The 22,751-nt window shown below is 41.0% G+C and overlaps 1 protein-coding gene across 6 annotated transcripts in view; it reads left to right on the top strand.

Annotated features, from left to right (window-relative positions):
* The window catches only part of LOC113028520 (SH3 and multiple ankyrin repeat domains protein 3-like), a 47,396-nt gene that overhangs the window by 2,699 nt on the left and 21,946 nt on the right, over positions 1-22,751 (top strand). For 2 of the 6 annotated variants that reach the window (XM_026178857.1, XM_026178852.1), the window contains exons 2-14: positions 8,943-8,994; positions 11,025-11,583; positions 15,164-15,367; positions 17,472-17,543; positions 17,621-17,729; positions 17,822-17,973; positions 18,676-18,843; positions 19,141-19,182; positions 19,831-19,947; positions 20,053-20,130; positions 20,275-20,341; positions 20,534-20,709; positions 20,831-20,961. In XM_026178857.1, the coding sequence (XP_026034642.1) occupies positions 11,128-11,583; positions 15,164-15,367; positions 17,472-17,543; positions 17,621-17,729; positions 17,822-17,973; positions 18,676-18,843; positions 19,141-19,182; positions 19,831-19,947; positions 20,053-20,130; positions 20,275-20,341; positions 20,534-20,709; positions 20,831-20,961 (1,772 nt within the window). In that variant the 5' untranslated portion in view covers positions 8,943-8,994; positions 11,025-11,127. Of the gene's footprint in view, positions 1-1,712; positions 2,609-8,942; positions 8,995-11,024; positions 11,584-15,163; positions 15,368-17,471; positions 17,544-17,620; positions 17,730-17,821; positions 17,974-18,675; positions 18,844-19,140; positions 19,183-19,830; positions 19,948-20,052; positions 20,131-20,274; positions 20,342-20,533; positions 20,710-20,830; positions 20,962-22,751 lie in introns of those variants that run through there. The other 4 variants (XM_026178854.1, XM_026178856.1, XM_026178853.1 and 1 more) reach the window with 4 other exon arrangements.

Below are 22,751 nucleotides of genomic sequence, written 5' to 3'. Positions count from 1 at the left end.
CAGGGTTTGGTATGGAGCAAGGTTAGGACAAAAAAACAGACGTTCTGAGCGACTATTTCCAGTGACAGCTTACTGCTGTGGAAGAATACAGCTAGGCTCCATTAGCAACAAGCTTCTACTGTATATATATGAAGCAGAAATGCAAACCCTGAAAAAAATACCCTGTAAATCAGTCCCACAGGGGTATGGAGCTATGAAAAACCAATACATAAGCAAAATAAACTTGCGCATATTTTACACGTACACACAAATATTAAGTGCCATGTATATCAGGGGAATCTGATCTGAAAATTTGGTTGAAAAACAAATAAACAAACAAAAAAAACTGGCCTGGCTCACTCTCTGCTTAACATTTAGTTGTCATCAAATAACCTTGAAAAGCAATTTTTTAATGCACTTCTAATTGTTATTTGTGGAGTCGATAGAGTCTCATTGCTGTGCTCATTAAGAAGAAACAGGAGAGACGAGTTGTTTCCCCTGACTCTGCAGGCTTTTCATTATTACATACAGGGAGATTTCCCCAAGGGGAAAGATCTGGAGAGTTGCCGTAAGCCATGAAAATAGATGCCAGCAAACTGCAACAAAAACTCAAACACCTTGAGCTTTACCGTTTCTGAACGCAACTTCAAATTAATGATTGAACCATTAAGTCGCAGTTGTTTAACGAAGACGTCTCAGAGAGTAGCAGCTGCATTTCAGATGCCCTGATTACAAGCATCTTAAAAAAAGGAGGAACACACTTCTGTGTTCTTGGCAGCTGTTGTTGCAGAAACCAAGTGAGAGTTCAATCTTCTTTATTACATAAAAACAGAAGTAATACATCATAAGGTGACAGAGCTCCAGCGCAAGTGGGTGATCGCACACCTTTAGGTCTTAGTATAATTGTTTCAGCTCATTAACCTCACTGTTTCCTTCAGTTGCTTTTTTTCCAGGCCCTTCTGGCTCACTTCAGAGCTGTAATGAGGTGGTGCACATCTTGTCACACTGAAGAACAGGTGCAAAAAGAAAAAAAAAACATATATTTATTGTCCAACATCTAACCTTAGTTTGGAAAAGAAAATAAGAAGTGACGTTCCCATTTGCTACTATGCAGGGATAAATGTTAGAGATCGTGTTTCTCTTTTAGCTTAACTGTTCCTGGTTTCAGATTAAGATTTATTACAAAGTTCTTGACTCGGAGAACTCGGAGAATAAAGTGAAATTGCAAAGTTATTAATGAAGGCTTCTCCAGACTGTAGCATGAATTATGCTCTGTTACATGGAAGGTGGATAAACTTTAATGGGTCCTGACAGCCACTGACATGGTTCTCACTTTGTCAGCCATGTCTAACAGCATTTATTAGTACCTTGTTGATTTTTGTCTCTCAGCGTTATCTTTAAGTCGCTGGACGTGCAAGGTAAGTAAAACTGTCACTAGCGGACACTTAATTTGTGGCCATAAAATCCACCCCAAAGCCGCAAAACCTGCACTCATGTCCGTATGTCTGACTAGTTTGCTTGTGGCATGCTTTTCATTGCATTTAATGCTTTAAGGCAGGAGCTCTGCCATTAGTATAGAAAGAAAAGGGTTTCCTTGAAAAGCTTGCTGAACGCAAGGACGCCTATCCTGGTTGGAAATGTTTTGACTTCTTCGCTGTTGCTCTTCCTGCTCCTTCTTTTGTTGTTGAGAAACAGAAGGAAACCTGCTGTACAGTCGCCTCTGAAGTCTCTGCTTTCTTGACATTTTAATGAGCTTTTTGTAACTCCGTTTGCAGCGAGTGAAAGGGAAGCTCGTGTTTTAGCAGACAACAGAGGGTACTGTTGAAAAAACACGACTGCTGTATGATGTTTGGTACTGTACGTGTCAGCACTGCACCACAGTTTAATGCAGTTAGGTGAAGCAGTCAAGCTGGTGAAGACACTGGGTTCAGTCCACTAGCACACACCGGTTGCACAAAACAAGCTTGGATTCAGCGCTGCTACAGGACACATGCACATGGACCTCGATTAGGGTGTTTAATAGCAAAACTGCATGCAGAATATGCTGGTGTAATGTTACATGAAGCGTGAAAGTGCAGATTTTAAGTTAGGGAGGGTCCTCTGTCTTCAGATGGAGGAGCATTTTAATATTATATTCAGAGTCAAAAGATCTTAAAATATACAAAAACTCTGCTGTTATCACACAAACTTAACCATAACTTATGAAAACAAGGTCATGGGCCAAAAAAAGGAGAAGCTGAAGAACCCTGATTTAGATTTCCTTTTTTCTTGTTGCTTTGTTGCGTGGGCAACAACACAACATAAGCCGTGCTATCAGATTAATGTTTATAGTTAGAGAGAAGTCTCAGAAATAGCACGGGGGATGTTCACTCCTAAATCTGTGCTGCATTGAGGTCTCCCGGCCCAACCAACCAAGTTTAGCCCAAGCGAGGCCCTCAGTGCACGCTCCACCTGACCCAATTATATCCAGTCTGAGGGGAAAGATAGCCCACTTTGATCTACACAAGACCGCCAGCCAGGCTTGGGCTGACTGGTCTGGCGCTTAACGCTGCTTTCCTCTGGACACTTTTCCAGCACAGATGTGTTTGACTGCTCCTTAAAGAACTATCGACTGTGCTCGAAACATCAGGTGAGCTGCAAGTAACTTATGGGGGGCACAACTGTGGCCCCTTTCTGCGAAGAGAAACAAGAAGGGCAGTCCTTGGTGAGGTTTTTGGCCTGCAGATGAAAGAAGAAGGATGTTTTATGTGAAATGGAGAGCTGGGGGGTAATTATTTTAATCATCCATTTAATCACCCAATAGCAGTATTATCGTTTTTTTTTTGTTTGATCAGCATGAGATAAGCAGCTGATTTAAACGCATCTGTTTGTGTTTGATAGGATCACCCCCCCACCACCACCATCCCCCACCTCCATCCTCGCTGCGGGAATTGCCAGTCTCTGGGTGCACAGAGGATGTATCTACTGCTGGCATTGTTACCCGTCTTTAAAATGAATCCAGTATGCTAGGATTGTCGATTAAACACTCGCATTTCGCCGGATTTTATGAGGCACGGATTTAATTACAGTCTGAAAATGCCAAGCCTCGTCACTGCAAGGGTAAATGAAGCGAATAAATTCCTCTGTGGATCTTTTTAAACTTTTGCTTTGGAGAATGTAAACACGAAAACTCACAGGATCTTTTAATTATGCTGTCCAGCCTTAATGAGAGCTGATGATGATGCAGGGTAGATCTCAGCTTAGCCCTTCCCCCGTAAACTCATACGTCAGACCATTCATATAAACCTAACTGCCCTCTCCTCTCCATGTTAGTGGCTCATTCTGTCCATTTTACACTGGAGGAGGCCCGGCGTGTTCTTGACGGTTCTTCGTCATTGGTCGTATGAAAAAGGCTGTAGGGTGGAGACCCAGTCAAAGAGAGGGATATAGAGGACAGAACTTGGCCGCTCCACTTTTTCAGGACGTAAAAGTGGGACAATCTGTTCCTTGGATGATCTCCAATTCTACTTTCCGGGGACCGATACACTGAAAATATATCTATACACATGCACTGTCCTACATAGGGAAAGACTGAGAGAAAAAGAGAGAGAAAGAGAGAGAGATTGACAAAAACGAAATATGAAAATGAGCTGAAACGACTGGCCATAAGGTCTTTCCAGTGTAGTGTGCTGGGGATGTGCTTTCTGTGGCCAAAACAGGAGAAAAACTGCAACATGCACGGATAAGACATTTATAGGAAGATCTTTTAAAAAGTGATGTAGCATAATCTAATAAACTACAGTGGGGATGACAAATTTTGGGCAGATCAAACATGATTCCTGCAGCCTTTATAACTGGTGTTGCCAAAAACGTGACTCTGACTTATTCACCCAAACATGCATGGTGTTTTGGTATTAATAGGTTATTACTACAACTTTGCCAAATAGCAAAATGTACAAGAATATCATAGAAGAGACGGATATAAATAGGGATGACTGTTAGCCATTAACTTTTTCTGTAAACCTCTCCATCCATCCATTTTTGCCCTCTAGGGGTCTAAGGAGGGCATCCGTCTCTGTCATCATTATCATGATTAATCAGTTCCTGATTCTTCATTACTACCTTTCATTACTGTCTTTGGACCCACATCCGACCAGGATTATGGAAATACTCTTCTCATAGGGTCTAATCATCATGCTGCAGTGCTGATGTCCCAAGGGCAGAGAGACTCACCAACTTCTGAAATCTTAAGCTGTGTTTCGTTTCTGCTCTTACCTTGCATGCATGTTAAATGTTTGTCTGGAGATCATGATTTATAGCAATTGTAGGATTGCATGACACTGATAAAATATTTCTACGAAGACCTAGCTTAGCATTACATAATATTCTGTATGTTTAGATACTAATGGATAGGTTCACAGTTTTCACGTAGCTGTTTGCTCATCATAAGCACGTCTCAGCACAGTTTACTCTCACCGTCAGACTGAGACAACAGTTCTGGGCTGTTTAATGCGACTCTCTTTGGATGCTAACTTAGTACTGCAGCAGGGCAACTAGCACTTTCCCTTTAGCTTCCTGAAAGAGTAATCATTTAAAAATGTTGTTTTCAAATCAGACCAAAGGTAAATACGCCAACATCTAGGTGGGAATACTTACTGCCTAATTCGCCATACATGTTCATATTTGCAGTTAGATCCAGACTTTGCCCCTTTAAAGTGGTCTCGAGCACTAGCTCTTCAGGCTTTCTGAAGGTCATTCAAAGTTTGTCTTTGGGCATTGGCTGCTTTTTCACTCACTTTCTGTCCTCTCCTCGTACCTAAACCATTTTCCAAGGAATGTTTTTTTGTTTCTTAACACGTTCTCAGGACTTGTGAATCATTCAAGCATAAAAAAAGGCACCTTAATCAAGGCAATAACCAGTGTTGTATCCACACATAACAGAGAACTGACCAAGAAAACTATTTTAAATTGAATCTTTAGACGCTTTGTTACCAGCAGCTTGTTGCAAAACACATCATTTGTTCCCATTTCTTTAGATGAATCTAAGAAAAATGCCAAAGATAATTAATTTCATTTCATTTATTTATTTATAAAGCACGTTTAATAACAACAGGGAGCTGACCAAAGTGCTGTACAAAGTAACAGTTAAACAATGACATTGACAACAACGACAGGTAAGAAAATTAAAAGAAAATTAGGATAAAAGAATTGGTAACTCTCATACAGTTTTACAGTTTTGAAAGCCAGAGTAAAAAATATATATTTTAAGATGCAATTTAAAAAGAGTAACAGTTGGGGCCTTTCTAATGTGGAGAGGTAGATCATTCCACATTTTTGGTGCCACAGCCGCAAAAGCCCGATCTCCTCTATGAACCATCCTAGACTTATGTAAGGTAAGGAGCAGGTGATCACTTGATCGAAGGGCTCTAGAGGGCGTATATATCTGCAATAGGTCAGACAAATAGTCCGGTGCCTGGCCAATTAGCACTTAATAAGTCAAAAGTACGATTTTGAATTTAATTCTAAAACACACTGGAAGCCAATGAAGGGAAGCAAGCACTGGAGTAATATGTTGGTGTTTCTTCACACGAGTCAAAAGGCGAGCTGCAGCATTCTGTACAAGCTGGAGCCAGGCCAAGCTGGACTGACTGACACCCACATATTTGAATCTCTTTCAGGGGCTATTCCTGAAGACTACTTTAAGAAATTTTAAGAAAACTGCCTAAGAGAGTTCAGGCTATGTTGAAGAATAAAGATGATCCTACCAAATATTGACTTTCATGCTCATTAGAATTGTAGATACCTTTTTGTTTTGCTCAATGTCAATAAATCATTGCACCTATTTTCCATTTTCATGGCAAAATGATGAGAGTTGGCTCAAAGGCATTTGCACAGTTCTGCAGCTGTAATGCCAAGAAAAGCTTTGAGAAGTTTCTTATAAAAATGACTACAGCCTAGTTCATTGTTAAGGTTTCTCCTTTTATGAAAATGCATCAAGATGAAAAAGAAGAACTTAAACTAAATTAAGTGTCAAATGGAGAAAAAAGTATGTATGGCTGCTCGGATGATGGATCGGCTTCCTCACTGGCTCATCTTACCCCACAGTCCACCCAAATTAAATCTAAATTCCTTCCTGAAATTACAAGCAAAATAGGTAACGGAACAAATTATGGACGAAGAGAAAAAAACAGTCATATTGAAGAACAATTCAAGTAAGTGGCTGAAATGAGAACTGTGAGTTTTGCACAAAAAGACTGTTCTGTCAGAGGGGTGAAATTCATTTCCTTATTACACCGCTTTTCTCCCAAGAGGAAGAAAAGTCAAGACGAGATGTGAGATGATGGCCAGCAACAGAGACAGGAGAGCGAAACAGCCGGCAGAAGCAGACTGACTGAGCTATTGTTGTTGCAGGAGTGTAGGAGTTGAGTGACACGATGGAGAAGGCAAAGACGCAAAGATGAGACAAGTCTGACATCCATGACGGCTAAGAGGAGAGTTTTTGGACTTGTGATTAGAGTTTTCACAGTTATATTATTAATCCATTTTACATAATGCTCATCGTTTCCCATTTTTAGCCTAACAGTACTGTGTGTGTGTTTGGCTTTCGCACTCACGCCTTTTTCACCATCTTTTTTTCCCTCCCTCCCCATCCCGCCTCCCTTTTCTCTCCCAATCTGATTACTCTGCTTTATGCAAACTGCAGCTCTCTCTGTCTCTCCCCCTTGTGTATTCCCCTTTCGCTTTTACATCCCAGTTACAAACATGTAGTTGACTCCTGCCTGCTCTCAGCCTGTCCTCCTCCTTCCTTTATCTTGCATTGTGTTGTTCAATATTTGATGAGACTTTGTTCATAAATCAGCCTCCTCTATGCCCTCATTTATTTGGATGATAGTGTTAATCTTTAAAACCTTGCAAGTGTTAACACGCTGTTCTTTGTCAGCTTTTGATCAGAGACGCTTTCAGCCTAAAATGTGATGCCACATGTAAATCACACATATGACCAGAGGTGGTTAAATATGCCCTGAATGATTCAGGTAACTGATAATTCAGTAGCAGAGCTCTTTTGCTTCTTGATAGGCACTGAGCCACTTTCTCCAGAGCCCTTGTTGTTATTGCTTTTGGTGCTTATTTGTTTTCCCAGATTCATCAAAGTTCCTACATTTTTTTCTCTAAACCCATCCTTTGGTTTTGTCCTCCAGTCTTCCTTCATTTACTTGTTCTGACAGACATTGGATTTGCACTTAAAGGACCCACCCTGTCACTCTCTGAGAGTCTGTGGGAATTGACCACGGTCACTCTGCTTCCCTCTGCGCTATGCTTTCGCTCAGAAATGCTCAACCAGCAGACTTTCTTTTGGCCAGTGAGATGACCATTTCTCATATATCCACTCCGTCTTTCAAACACTATAGACACTTAAAAACCGATTGTTTGCAAGCATCCATCAAATAATATCTGTATTCTTCCACAGAATGAAACAATCACACACACATAGTGCAACGGTGTAAAGTGTGGTCACTTTTCATTGTTATATGGAAAAAAAAACCTGTTTCTGAGCCAATCTCTCTCCATAACTCACTCTTGTAATATTTTGAAAGGTCTTGGTATACACACTTGTTTTAGACAGCGATTTCTCTAATCCCAAACCAAACTTAATCTGTGGTCAGTCATCACCAATCCAGGGGTTAGGGTCCTCATACATGTGGAGGCGCTTCAAATAAAGGAGGTATAAAACTTTATTTTTATGACTTTTTTTCTGAACTGTGGAACGCCAACTTGTAAAGATAAACATATCAAAATTGGGAAAAATTTTTTAAGACAAAACGGTTGTCTCAAACCTATAGACTGTATATAAGAGATGGCCATGCATTCCGTTATATATATTTAGCAGGCAAACCATTTACCGTAAGGCTATTTTAGAAGCCTGAATGAGACACAAAACTCTTTGCTGTATGTTTTACTCTCAGCTTTTCTATCTGTCATCCTGTGTAAATGAAGGCTAAAAAGCCCAAAAATTATATTAAAAATTGAAACTAGCAACCCAGTAGTCTGCATGCCTCTCAAGGACCTTTAGCTTTGACACCATCTCAGTTTTTTTTTTAACTAGACCTCATGATGTGCCAAACTGTGAAATAGAGAGACGCTGCATGCTCATTTGCAATTTGTCAGTCTAAAATATACTTTGTTTTTCTGAACACTAATGGGAGCAAACATGTACGGAATTAGCTTTATGTGTTGTAACTAGAGACTGAGAACATAAATGAGGAAAGTGATTATTGTGGTCATAGTAAAGGGAGCCCAGGGTCCTCTTCTCCATAGAATTCCAACCAGGAGCCATTCCCTGCACACTATTAGAAAGAAAGCAGACATCCCCACTGACTTTACTTTTTAGATTTGAAAGCTACATCTACCTTTTATATAGGGCCGATGGCGCGATATGGCAGCCTCGCTTCTGTCAGTCTGCCCCAGGGCAGCTGTGGCTACAACCGTAGCTTGCCTCCACCAGTGTGTGAACGCGAGAGTGAATGAATAGTGGCATTGTAAAGCGCTTTGGGTGCCTTGAAAAGCGCTATATAAATCCAATCCATTATTATTATTATTATTATTATTATTATTATTATTATTATTACTATTATTATTATTATTATTATTATATATTTGCCTTTTTTTAAACAGAGAATAAAACCTGAATTCTTATCCAAAATGGTACATAACACCTGCCTATAACCAACCATCAACATGCAACACCTTAGGGATTTTTCTTCTGTTACCTGCCTGTGACTGGAGACATCTGTGGTTTTTTCAAAAATGTTCAAAACAGCGCAAAAACATAAACACTTCAAACTGTGTAACAATCAGGAATTACAAAAGCAGCATCCATGTTAGAGTGTTTTAAAAGTGAGTATGCTCTTCATCAATATTCCTGTTGGGTGTCCGGCTCTTGGCTGGCTTCTTCATCTCTGCATTATTGTTTATGTCCATTGCAGGCCACTGTAAGCTGTGCCAGACACCTGTCGATGTCCTTGGTCCCCAATAGAGGTTGATAAGTCAAAAGTCCTAGATCACTTAATGCCCCGTTAACCCTCATCAGCACGTTTTCTACATAATCTATTAATAACCGATTGAATTATCTGCATGTTGGTAATTTGTGATTGATTGACGTTAGCTCTGTGTCCTGATTCGCGTTGTGCTCCATCTGTCCATCTGTGCATTCTGATTCCCATCCATGTCAGACTCAGCTCATAAGATATTCAGAGCACCACTCTGCAAATGAAACAGTGGGAGATTCCCTGCATCACTCCCCATCATTAAGGCGGCTGTTGGCAATGGTCCAGATCTGCATGATGGCAAAGCCCTGTAGCCAGACTTCACCACAGAAAAACCAGAACAAAACATACGGAGGCACCAGTATGCCAAATCTGAAGCATGAAGATGCAATGGAACAAGCTTAAAGCAAAAATCCACCCTAAGTCACGTTTTTTTTTAAAACAGCTGTTAGTGATCAGAGAGAAAGGTACTCTTCCTAGACTTTATGTCTGCACTCATGAAGGAAGACGGTGGCTTCTCCCTCCTTTGTTCCTGTTGAAATTTTGCTTCTCCTCAAAGTGTCAAGAAGTGCTTTCTTAAGAAAGAATACAATTCTCCAACTCTTCTTTACCGTACTGTGTAAAGTTGTGAGGTGTAATGCCATATTGCAGTTTTTCCTTCCCACTGTCGCCAAAGTGCTTGCTCATAGGGGCACATATGATTGTTGGGTTTTTCTCTCTATGTATTATTGTAGGGTCTACCTTACAATATAAAGCACCTTGAGGTGACTGTGGTTGTAATTTGGCGCTGTATAAATAAAATTGAATTCAAATGAATTGAATATGTACAGTACACAAATAATTAAACTGAAAGTTCACTAGACCAGAAAACCCTTCCTCCACAACGCTTCCTTTATTTTAATGAAGGAGCATGACTTTTTCTTTCAGCTGGAAAAGTAAATATAATTTGGGCATTTTCTTAAAACTATGTCAACAACTGCAAATCCAGTCAGTACACTCAGATGTGACTTTCCAGAAGCTGCTGATTCACTGAGTTATTTACAAACCTTTGCTGTGTAAAACCCCAAGCCCCCTTCAATCTGGCGTAGACAGCTATTAAGAGAAAACAACCCAATTCCTGTAACAAGCCCTCACGGTCTGATAATGGCCTGATTAGCAAAGCTTAAAAGCTGTCCAATGAGAATATGTTGGATGTTGTGCAGATTCATGCTTATTAAAAAAACACCATTTCTAATCTGGAGTATACTGCCAGCCATCCTATCCTTCATATCCTGTTGCATGACATGCTGGAGGTCAACACGTTTGCATCCAAGGGTGTCAAATCCTGCACTAAGGGTTACGATTAGGAAAAGTTAAGAAAATGATGTTTACCCCGTGATTTAGCACAGACACCAAGGGGCTCTTTATAAGCATCCAGATAAGACACCTGCCACCTTGTTTCCTAAACCTGTTACTTCATGGCGCAGGAGACCTCGTGTGAAATTTGGAAATGCCACCAGCTTGGGAATGAAAACAGGCTGTCAAGGATGAGGGATAGGGCAAGGTCAACGAGTTAAATTGTATTTAACAGTAACAGAGTGCAAGGGTGGAATTTTCCTTTAAGAAGCGCACATTTAGCTGTTAGCCCTGGGCTGTGCCTCAAACATAGGTCTCCTCCATTGTCACAAAATACCAATGATCTTGACCTCGTGTGATGCTAGATCGCATCTCCAACTCACTCCCTCCTGCAGAAAACCTGTGATGCAAATTCACAGAGTTTATATTTAGCCTGTCTTTCATAAGTCTGCTATTCCCAGACGCATTCCCAGTGGCTAAATGGAAAATGTGGACCAGCTCTGTGCTATTTCACACATGTGGACTTATTAGCATTGCCAGTGGCTAGATTTTCTATTACTGCACGTGTCTTTTATGTACTTGAATTACTCATATTCCAGCATTACTAAGTTCACTCTCTCAATCAAAGCAAAGATACGAGTCAAATGACCGACATTTACTCCCTTTTCTGCCTTTTTTCCCCTACAGCATGTTTCTAAGGATGAAGCCAGTCTCATGGGATAGCCATGTTTTGTCTCCATGACAGCTAGATCACTCAGCCCTCTCTGCAGTGACCTCTGCACAGCAAAGGATGCTGGGAAATAATGAGCACTTTTATCCCAGTCAGGATGACAAAGATGGGGAGGATGAGGAGGAGGAAGAGGAGCAGGGAAGAGAAAACAGAAAAGAAGAAGGTGAACGTGACATGGAGAATGGACGACTAGAGTATCTGGAGGAAAAGGAGATGACAGGAGGACGACAATCCTGGGAAGGGAAAGGCGGTGAGGTGGTGAAACCAGCAGCCATTGTGGTCGGTCGACAGAGAGTAGATCGGCCGCTGAGGCCGGGCAATCACGGCAACAGGGGGATCCCTTACATGCCCAATATAGCCCCGCTACATCATCAAGCTGCCAATAAGCAGCAGTATTTCATGGCAGCAAAGAAACGAGCCTTCATGGAGCGCAGCATGACCACAGTGGCTCCACTGGAGGACACTTACTTGACCATGATGGTGTTCCGCATTGGAATCCCCGACATCAAACAAACAGTAGGTGCATCAAAGACACTGCTCGTAACGTGTGTGTGAAATTCATGAAAGGCTGAGGCCCGCACAGCCGTCCCTGGAGCTTCTTGACTGATCATTTAAAAGTGAATAAAGTAGCTGAAGCAGAATTTTTTGAAGAAAAAAACTTGTCAAAACCAGTCCAAATCAAACAGTTTAAAAGTTTAGTTCACCCTGTCAAAGAAAAAAGAAAAAGAAAGAAGTCTCCCTCACACTGCACTGGAGGTCTTTCCAAATGAGGAAGTAGTTCAAGCCAAGTCTCCCTGGTATTACTGCCTCAGAGACAGAGAGCTTTAATGTGACAAACAGAATTTCAAAAATAATATCTCAGGCTATTTAAACCATTAAGGCAGGTATACATTTAGTTAATGTTGCTATTTCTGATTCTGATGTTATGACCAACTGCAGACAAAAAGCTCCAAAAATGTATTTTTTACATTTGTCACTATTAAAAAAAAGAAAAGGACAACAGCCATTTAATGAGAGCTGAACACTGGGCTTTGGTCACCTCCTTCGCTATTACCTCCCCTAAAACTCAGAAGCTTTTCAGTTTTCTTCCTGTCTTTTGATTTGCTTCCCTCCCTTCTCGCTTCTCTTCTAAAATCCAGCCGTTTTCCATCCTTTGAGTTAAAACACGTCAAATAATACTGATGCGTTGCTGATTCTATGTCTGTTTCAAATTATTCACAGAAAACACTGCATGGGTGGCTTGAAGCATACAATTTTTTTATATAAGTCAAACAGTGTGCACAACTGTAGAAGCACATTTCTAATTTCAAGGCTTTTCCATTCCAGTTATCCCGCGGGCTCAGAGATGAGTCCCAAAGGGAAGTAGGAACTCACACAGAGCTCAGCTTGTGCTGAGCACCCTGCAAGGGAAAACATATTCAGTCAACAACACCATGCAAGCATCTGCCTTGGGTCAGGTGGTCATAATTAGCTTCCAAAACTGAAGTTAGTCTCATTTCACACTTTGAAGCAGCTCTCAGCCTTACGGTGGCAGCAGGCGAGAATTGGCCAGCCCACACGCACCATATCCAGGTGAGAATGGGTGCCCCACTGTAACCCCTCCCCCATCCTCCTTTCTCCATTTTCAACTCCCTGAACATGCCGACTGTTCTACATGTCAGCTAATCTGCCCTCAATACAACAGTAATTGCTAATTATTTAATAGGTTTTTAATGAGTTTTGGGAGAGCTGAGGAAGTGAGTGACTGTCGAAGGGAAGAAATATGTGGAAGGCGTCTCTGTTCTCAGGTTTCCATCAGCCACAGGCAGCGTACCGAGATCCACACATCACTGACAAACACTCGGCACTGCAAACCCGGAAGCTGAAGTATTATTGAACAGAATTAAAAAGGGATAAAGAGAGGGGCTGAATATTAGGAGCTACTTAGACAGACTGAAGAAAGGGGGGGAAAGGATGAAAAGAGAGGAAAATATGTGCTGTAATAGTGCACACTGAAGATCTAAATAATAAAAACTGCCAGAAACATCTCAGGAAAACTGCATTAAAGAAGAAACGATGAGGAGAGAAGCAGCACTGTTATATACAGTATACATTACATTAGACCTCACTCAGAGGGATTAGCCACTCTATCTCTGTTACACACACACACACACACACACACACACACACACACACACACACACACACACACACACACACACACACACACACACACACACACACACACACACAAGAAAAACCACTACACTGCAATAAGAAGACACACACAGACAGTTTATAGCTCACTTATATGCATGCACATACACACAGTCATGCTCATCCCTATCATGTGGTTAACCTCCCAGGGACCACCAAGACATTGCTACGGCAACGGGTGCCTGCCTCCACTAATGAACTGGTTGCCATGCCAATAGAGTTTGCTACACTATCAAACAGAGTGCGGGCTCGAGGGGGGCAGAAGGGACATGGAAGTGTGCTGAGCTGTGCAGTTTTACTCACAGCCCTCTGAAATGGAACAATAGTATGGATACATACATCTCTCACACGTCTCAGGTCTCCTGCTGTTCAAGCTTCCAATCAGCTCGAGCTCCAGGTCCAGAAAGATGTCTTTCCTGTGGAACTGCACAGAAATGGGAGAATATGAGGAAATGGACAATGCAACAATCACAGTGAAATCATGTTAGGAAATCCACACACACACACACACAATACATCCGAGGTGTTTTGTAATTGTAGCCTTTGGGTGTATCCACAAAGTTTGCTCCTACTCTTCTGGATAATGGAGTAAACTGGACAAGGAGGAAATAGCAAAATATTTATCTATGCATGTGAGTTTTACTTCTTTATTAGCAGAGAAAATCAAAAAATAGGGTATAAAATGAAAGTGAAATAGATCCAAATAACCTGATACCACAGACTAAAAGGACAGAATGAGTCATCTTATAATTCATGAATGTGGCAGGTGATTCATTAAAAGTAATGCATTCATATTTTGCACGTCACACTCATATACATTCATCATGCACAAACTCCTTTTAGCCTTCAGAACTGCCTTAATTCTTCCTGGCTCAGATTCAACAAAGTGGTTAAAACATTCATCAGAGATCTAGATCTCCATATTGACATGATAGCGCCACACAGCTGCTGCAGATTTGTCAGCTTCACACCCATGACTTTGGAGGCAATTTGAATACAGTGAGTGAACTCAGGGTCATGTTGAAGAAAGTAGTTCAAGATACGTGTTGTCCTGCTGGAAACAGCCATCGGAGACTAGGTAGACTGTGGTCATAAAAGGACTGCAGACAGGCTGCGGTGTTTAAATAATGCTCGGTTGTTACTAAGGGGGCCAAAGTGCTCTGAGAAAATATTCTCCACACCATTACCTTAACAGTTAATACAAGACAGGACTGATGGGACTCATTAAACAAGGAAATGCTTTTCCAGTCTTCTGTTGGAAAGTTTGATGGGGTGTGCATTCAGACATGCTCTTCTGCATATCTTGGCTGTAACGAGTGCTGACTGGAGATAAAACTTATGTATAAGTTCAATAAGGAAGATCAGCTTCTAGTCTGTTCTTTACATCGTTATGACTTTCCCACGCTCTCAGTACTTACATCATTACACTAGTCCAGCCATCTTTTTATTTACCTTCTTTGAGTCAATCAGCCACCGCTCTGCGTGGTTTAAATCTCAGTGCTCTGTCATTCTTCCTTTCAGACTCTCATTCATGCAACCTACCTCGTTTCCATCTCTACCTCACTCTCAGTCTTCATCACCATCCACATCTAGACTCAGGGGATCCTGTCCTAAATCCAAAAACAAAAACACTGCAGCACTATAGTGCAGTTAGCGATCCACAAGGGCATCCTGTAAAGTTATCTAACGTACAGACAGCTAACTGGGCTCATCAACATCTGATTTGAAACACTAGGTTGTTCTTGGTGCTCAAAGCACTGAAAATATCCATTAAAAATGTTTTGACAGAGGTACACTACAACAGCTGTAAAACCTGTATATTTTTAACCACTGTTTCAACCTTAGTACAGGTGTACTATAGCCCTCTAACCCCGCCCCTGTCCTGTCCATTGTCTGACAGAGATGTCTCCAGTTTGATCAGGACTGCACAGTGTGGAACGCTAAGCAGCAGATCATCTGCTCCCTCAGTGAGTCCCTATGGGACGTCTACAACTATGGCCTCTTCCAGCCAGCTGGAGAGGGACGGGACGCCAAGTTCCTGGAGGAGGAGAGACCCCTGAGAGACTACTCACAGTCCTTCGAGAAAGGGGTGCCGTACCTGGAGGTAGGAAAGGGAGCTGTGACCCAGTGTAAGCCCCCCTTAGAGCATCACTTGTTTCTCTCTTTCTTAAAATGATGTAAAATGATGTCAAATCTAATATTGATTGATTTTTGTATAAATATTGTTGTACTGCAAACAATTTCATTTCTCAGAACCGTGATGATGTATTTGTAGTTCTTCAGCTGGAAGTAATCAAATATCAGATTCCCCTAATTCCTGCTAAACTTACAGAAGTTGTGACCTAAGTGCACTTATTATTACTCTACAGTGGTGTTGTATAGATTCTTTTATGGGTTTTGAATAATCTTGCTAAAAATTAGTGATCAAAAAAGCAAACGTAAATACAGATATGTTTTTAATGATTTGTACTTTCTGTAGAGAAATGAAGTATCCTGTATGATACTCTGAAACTTTTTTTTCTCATAACTGAGTAAAGAAAGTCTCTAATTGCAGGCAACTCCAAATTGCATTGTGTTTATTAGAATCCCCCTGCATCACAGAGTGAGTGGACTGCGTAAATGAAATCCTTACAAAACTGGATGGATTTAAGTGCATTACGTATATTATGTAACCTGCTAATTACATTGTATTGCCTGGCTTTTTGGTAAGTGGGTTGTGAGACAGCATGAATCTGAGGTTTCCTGCTGTAATACAATTATCTCACAGTGCCCTCTGGTGGCTCAGCTCCTGTATGTGCTGCTGAGTTGGGCGGGGCTGGAAAGAGCATCTTCTTTAGCTCAAAAGTTTAGCTTCAAATTAGAATGTTTATATTTCTCGAAACGTTTGAGATGGGGTCCTGTCTGCATACTGATGAGGCCTTGTAACTGCACTCTCCACACACCCCACAGCAGACTGCATAGAGTTTAGGCGTTTTTGACACTAAAGTAAAGACAGAGTCAGTTAGAGTCATGGTAAGGGAAGTCATATTAAAGGAAGTAGAAACAAACAGAATGTATTATAAGTATCAGTTAAAAAAACGCATTTGTTCCACTAAGTACATCTACCTGTTAGCTCCTGTTGTACTGCTGCAGTTGTTTTACTGAGACTTTTAGGGCTGATTGCTTTTGTATTGTGGCTGCTAAACCCATCTTTACTTGGTTTTCTGGGGCATAGTGCGAGGTGCAGCTCAGCTCTGAGCTGCTAGACAGAAATTTCTTACCTCAAAGCTCCTCAGCTGTTAACTGATTTGGTGTGAGGACTACACACCCAGTCAGGTGGTTTCCAAGTAAAAACAGCAAAACCAGCCAAACACAGTACACTCATTAGTCTCATCTGTTCAAGAACAAATTTTAGGCTGATGTTTTTTCCCCTTCTGATCTTTATTCCTTCCAAAATAGAGACATTAAGAATACGACACATTAACACTCTGCTGCCTCAACACAAGAACATCAGTGGAAAACAATAGAAAAAATATTTTAAAATGAGCAGTTTGCAGTGCGTTCAGACCCTTTTACTCTGTGAGAAACCAGTCTTAGAATAACGCAGTGGGGCATATAATCAGTGTAATGAGGGACTAATGTGCAATCTGTCAGTTCCTGAGATGTAAATCACCTTATATGATAAATTAATCTTGTCAGTGTGATTTAAAGAAAACTGCATTAATAGTATTATTATTTTAAATGTCATTAATCAAACCTTAACCAACGCATTGTGGAAAAAAAGCCCTCATTAATCATTAATCTAACTTAATAGAGCCCTTCCCTAGATCCTTTCTAAAGCTGTGCGCACAAGCCGCTCATTTGCATCACTTTGCTTGCGCTTAAATTATCATAATTGAAACATCAAATCCAACTTATTACATTGTGAGGCTGAAGAGTTAACCATTTTTAGCCTTTTCCCAAAACGTAAAAACAAATCTGACACAAATATTTTAAAGAAGCCAATTATGGAGTCATTCTAGCGACTCCGAGTGGGAGAACAGATCTCTGGAAACAGCGAGAGTTCAGCAACATCTGACAAGAATAATGGTGCTTTCTCTGAACTACGGTTTCACAGCACAAATTGTAATCATTTTGTTATATCCTCCAGTGTAGGCTGTCACCAAGAAACTGAACAGCTAAGTACCATCATCCTCATTTTCATGTGTGCTATGTTTTCCGGTCTTCAGTTTAGGTACAAAACCAGAGTCTATAAACAGACCAATCTGGATGAAAAGGCTCTCGCTAAACTCAGCACAAAGGTATTTCTTTTTTTTTGTGTGTTTTTTGAACTTTGTTGTGCTTAATTGCATTCAGCAACATCTTTCCCTACACTCAGGCCAGTCTGAAGAAATTTCTGGATTACATTCAGACCGGAGCAATAGACAAAATGGGAAAAGTCCTCGATAAAGGTCTTGATCCGAACTTTCACGACCCTGACACCGGAGGTGAGTTTTACCTTTATTCTTTGCCAGTAATATTTAGCAATATCAAGAGCATACGAGGGTGAACTTTCATTCTCACCTTCTCTGTGGGTCAGAAACCCCCCTCACTGTGGCCATGCAGTCTGGCCTGTCGGTGGAGGGCATCAGGGTCCTGGTTCAGGGCGGCGCTCACTTGGACTTCAGAAGCAGAGACGGCATGACGGCCCTGCACAAAGCTGTTAGGGCTCACAATCACGCTGGGCTGCTGGTAAGGGCTAAAAAAGTTAGAGTCACACGCATGCAGAGTACAAACACACTCAAGTAGAGCGGGCGGTGTGGACAAAATAAATTAAAACGGAATAATGATTCTAATTAAAGGATAAAAGCAAAATAGCATAAATGCCCCATGGAAACAGGCTGTTACCTTTGAAGATAATTACAGAGGTGGGTCATATGATAATAATTTCTAAGTGGTTTTCTCTTGGCTTTATGTCTCTCGCGTTCTTATTGGTTAGTGTACACTTGTGAGCGCTGTTCCTTTTCTTTGAATAAACTACGAGAATTTTCCTCTTTTGTAGTTCTGAGAATTGCCTCAGCTGCGGGTTTAGTCACACACCGAATGCTTTGTAATGTGTGTAATTGTGATAACATTTCTTTCTCTTCTCCTTTTTTAAAATTATTATTATATAGACAACACCACCTCCACCATACACACACGCACATACATATACACCCCACCCCCACTCATCACAATAACTTTGTACCACATGCACTTATGGTACATGTGATGTACTTATATAAGAACTATCTGTAACGTTTCATATTCCTGTTGCATTGTTTTAGTATTTGATTTAATAATCGCTGTGAAGAAAATCTATTAAGCCTTTGTTATATTTTACTACTCTACACATTCACACACACTTGGTTAAAATAATCCTTGTTCTTTGCCCTCTGTGTGTCAACTTGCCAGGCTCTCTTGTCCCTCGGAGCATCTCCAGACTCCAAAGACCGCTGTGGCCTGACCCCGCTGTACCACACTGTGCTGACAGGGGGTGAAACTTCCTGCTGTGAGACCTTGCTCTATTACAGGGCAAAGCTGGGCACAAGGGACGAGAACGGCTGGGACGAATCCCATCAGGTAAGCTTAGATTTTTAATCAGCTACAAATGCAAATCAATCACCCTGTGCGCCTCTTTGCAGATTCCCACGATTCACAGTTTTCATCATGTCTGTTTCATCATAGTTAAATCCCGTCTGTCTCCTTCATGTTAACTTAAGCAATGCACCAACATTTCCCTTTCTTATTTATGTGACTGATGTGATCTACCATCACCTTCAGTGTCTCTCAGCCTTTTCTCACACCTCTCTCCTCCTTGCCTTCCTCACTCGTCTCTCCATTCTCTCTCCTTCCTCCCCTCCTTCTCTCTCTCCATAGCACAGGGATGAAGAGGAGTTTGGAATGGAAGAAATACATAAGGTACCCTTCATCCCACCATCCCTTCATCCCTAACAGAAAGCCATGCTGTGACTATTACGTAAATAAACCAAAAGGGAATGAGGTGACCACACTGTTTCCTCGAACCCGTTCACGTCTCGCTCATCTTGAGATGAGTCCAGTGCAGAAAGAGCATTGTATCTTAGCTCTTTCTCTCAGCGTAGATATGTGTGCATTGCCTACATTATGTCTCTGTGACATTCTGGGAAATTTGTGTTTGCACTGCAAGCCGGTTGTCATGGTATTTTATTTTGGTTTTGCCGTGCTCTGTGTTTTCTTTACTTTGTACGTATCTTGTGATATTTTAATCCCTGCAGAAAAATATGAGGGAACCTCTCAGGCTGCTGAAGGCTCATTTCTGTCGTTTTAATGGCTTTTGTTCCCTTTCTTTTCCACTGTGGTGAATTGTAATTTGCTCTCACCTCTTTGTTTTCTGTTAGACTACTGTGTGACAGATTTCCCCTTCCCCTATTTTTCGTATCTCTTTTTTCAATGTCTTTCATTTTCTTCCCTATTCTCTTACACCATCTTCTCCTTATCCCGTTTGAAACCATTCTCTTTAGTCCAACTTGTGTCCTTCTATACTTTATAATATTGGGGATATTTCTATCATACTCTTGACATTAAAAGGCTTGCCAGAATGGCTTTGCACAACACTTGGAGCATCTGCTGTTTTATGGGGCAGACACCACTTCTCAAAATGCCTCAGGGAACACTGCGCTTCACATTTCTGCCCTGTACAACAAGGCAAGTATGGCAAAAAGATCCCTTATTAAACTATTATTACCATAATGTTTGCTGTTATATCTTCTACAGATGTTAACCGATTCCTTTTCCTCTCTGAATCACCAGGAAAGCTGCGTCCGTGTTCTTCTGTACAGGGGGGCGAATAAGGAGGCGAAGAACAAGCATGGTCAGACCCCGTTTCAGGTAAATGTTTTAAAAAATAATCCAGAGTTTTGAGGAACATGTTTTGCTTTTTTATTATTCTGTCTGCAGAGTGAAATTGCATTTGTAGAGTAGCTTTGACCTGCTGGAACAAATAATATTTCAGTTTGTCTTCGTTGTTTGCAGCTAGCTGTTTTGTCTGGTCATTTTGAACTCGGGGAAATCATCAAAAACCACAAAGACTCTGATATAGGTAAGATTCCCTGGCAACTGTTTCTTCTGCAGGGACTTTCAAACGTCACTTCCCAACACCTGTCTGCCTTGCTCTTTCCCAAATATATAATCCTAACAATGTACCTGTTTTCTCCCTCCCTTTCATCCTGTCACACCTCACATATTCACCTGTACCGTCACACCAAACCTCTGCATCATGTTATGTCTTTAGTGCCGTTTTTAGAGTCACCAAAGTTTGTTCCAAAGCGAAAAGAAAGTTCCCACACACTGCCCCTCCCTTTGCTTCATTCCCACCCCCTACTGCGTGCTAATAGTGATAACACCATGACCCAGTCTGACCCTCTGGCCCTGCCCAACAAGGCTGCGACCAATCCCAACCCAGGACAGGTACTGTCCAGCATTAGGTGGATGTCCATGTTTTGATCTTTTGTAATAGTAGCTCGCTTGATGATTTCTCATCATCTGAAATGATCAATACTGACGTTCTCCGCGGGGCTGTTTTTTGCAGGGTCATCGCAGGGCCTCAGTGGGTATGAGAAGCTCCAGCAGCCCCAGAACTCGTACCCGTTCGCCCTCCAGAGGGAGAGGAGGCCAAAGTGACACAGAGGAGAGGCACAGGCAGCCACGAGGCAGACAGGGGTAAAGAAGCCTGCTGGGATCTTAATCTGACTAGGTCCTTTCAGGCCATCCAACAGTAGGAAGTCAGTCATCTCCAATTATCTTTAGCTGCATGCAAAGAAATTACTATTTATGTCTCAGATGCATACCTTTTACTATTTGCAATTGCAAGAAGGTCACATTTGTTTATATGTGGTATAAATCGGCGTTTTTGTGTAAACAAAAGAAATTTAGGATACATTCACTTTACCTTAAAAAAGAAGGTTTAAAAATGTAAAAAAGACTTAGTTAAGCACACAAGTTCTTTAAGTTATGGTTAGCAACTATATAAGAAACTAACAATCTCACGATGTGCATATTTACTATTGTCTATATCAGAGGTGTGGACTCGAGTCACATGACTTGGACTCGAGTCAGACTCGAGTCATTAATTTTATGACTTTAGACTTGACTTGAAAAAATGTTCTAAGACTTGTGACTTGACTTGGACTTTTACACCAATGACTTGGGACTTGAATTGGACTTGAACCGGTTTACTTGAAAAGACTTGATATTTTACCCCAAATATAAAATTTAACATGCATATTATATAGAGATTGAAAATGCGACGTCATTCACGGGTAGAACCGCAAAGGATTCTGGGAACTCGTGGCAAGCGGTACTAGCGCACGCAGGCTTTCAATTAAAATCAGTTAAACAGCGATAAAAAGAAACACAAAAATGTCAAGAAGCTGTTGTATTATTAACTGCAATAGCCGGTCGCATGACAGCCACGGGAAGCCGACGGGTAAAGAAATCGGTTGTTATCGGATTACGACGTTTAAGAGAAATTGTTCGAGCCATGTTTCCGAAGTAACAAAGAGGCGACGGATGGCCTGGATTGCAGCCATTCAAAGACCAAATATAACGTCCCAGAACACTCCAGCTCACAGGTTAGTCTGCTCCAAGCATTTACACAAAGGTCAGTCTGCTGTTGTAGTTAATGCGTCATTTTCATAACATAATTGGTGATATAGGTTACAAGCAAGTCTGGCGCTGAACAGAAATTGTCGCGCTATGCTCCTTTATTTATTGTGCATAAATAGTGAATTGTCCTGACACAATATTGCGTTTCGCTTCTGTTATTATGGTACATTGACAAAAACATATACTTTTATTCACAGAATAAAACAGGTTTTTTGTATCACTAATTGTCCAGTGCGATTACAGCATACAGTATTATTGTCACTGCTACATTTCTGTAACGTGTACCAGAAATTATTTCCACTACTAATTAATTACCGTTAAGCTCAAAGGTTATATTAATAAACGGATAACGAATGTGTATTTATGAAGACTATTTGTGAGACTGGTAAACTTATGATACGTACGATGGTCTTTCGTTCTACACGGTGCATTTCAAGGTCCTGCACCCATCCGTCAGTAAACTGTACCTGGGCTTGTTGCAGTGACCGGAAGTTACTAAACTTCACGAGTGTATGCACTCACTCCAAGAACCGTATAATTATAAATATGCATATAAATATGCTACGATGAGATAGCTGACTTCATCTAACTAGCAAATGTTGTCCAGGCTACGTTGGTGATGCAGTTTTTTTTAATGTATATGATATTTTTGTCATGCGATTTTAAAGCTGGTGTTGTGCCAAAAAGTGATTGTCTGCCAAAAACTGATTTCCAGTGTTTCTGTGTATTTTTTATGTGTAATATCTTTACGTATGTTCGTAAATAGACTTCGGTGAACAGGGGATACAAAGGGGTTACATAAAGAATTAAAAAATTATCTGTTTTTTAAGTATCTTTACAACTTT

Source organism: Astatotilapia calliptera, chromosome 8, assembly GCF_900246225.1.
Source record: "Astatotilapia calliptera chromosome 8, fAstCal1.2, whole genome shotgun sequence".
Taxonomy (NCBI): domain Eukaryota; kingdom Metazoa; phylum Chordata; class Actinopteri; order Cichliformes; family Cichlidae; genus Astatotilapia; species Astatotilapia calliptera.
This window is presented reverse-complemented; position numbering and strand designations above follow the sequence as displayed.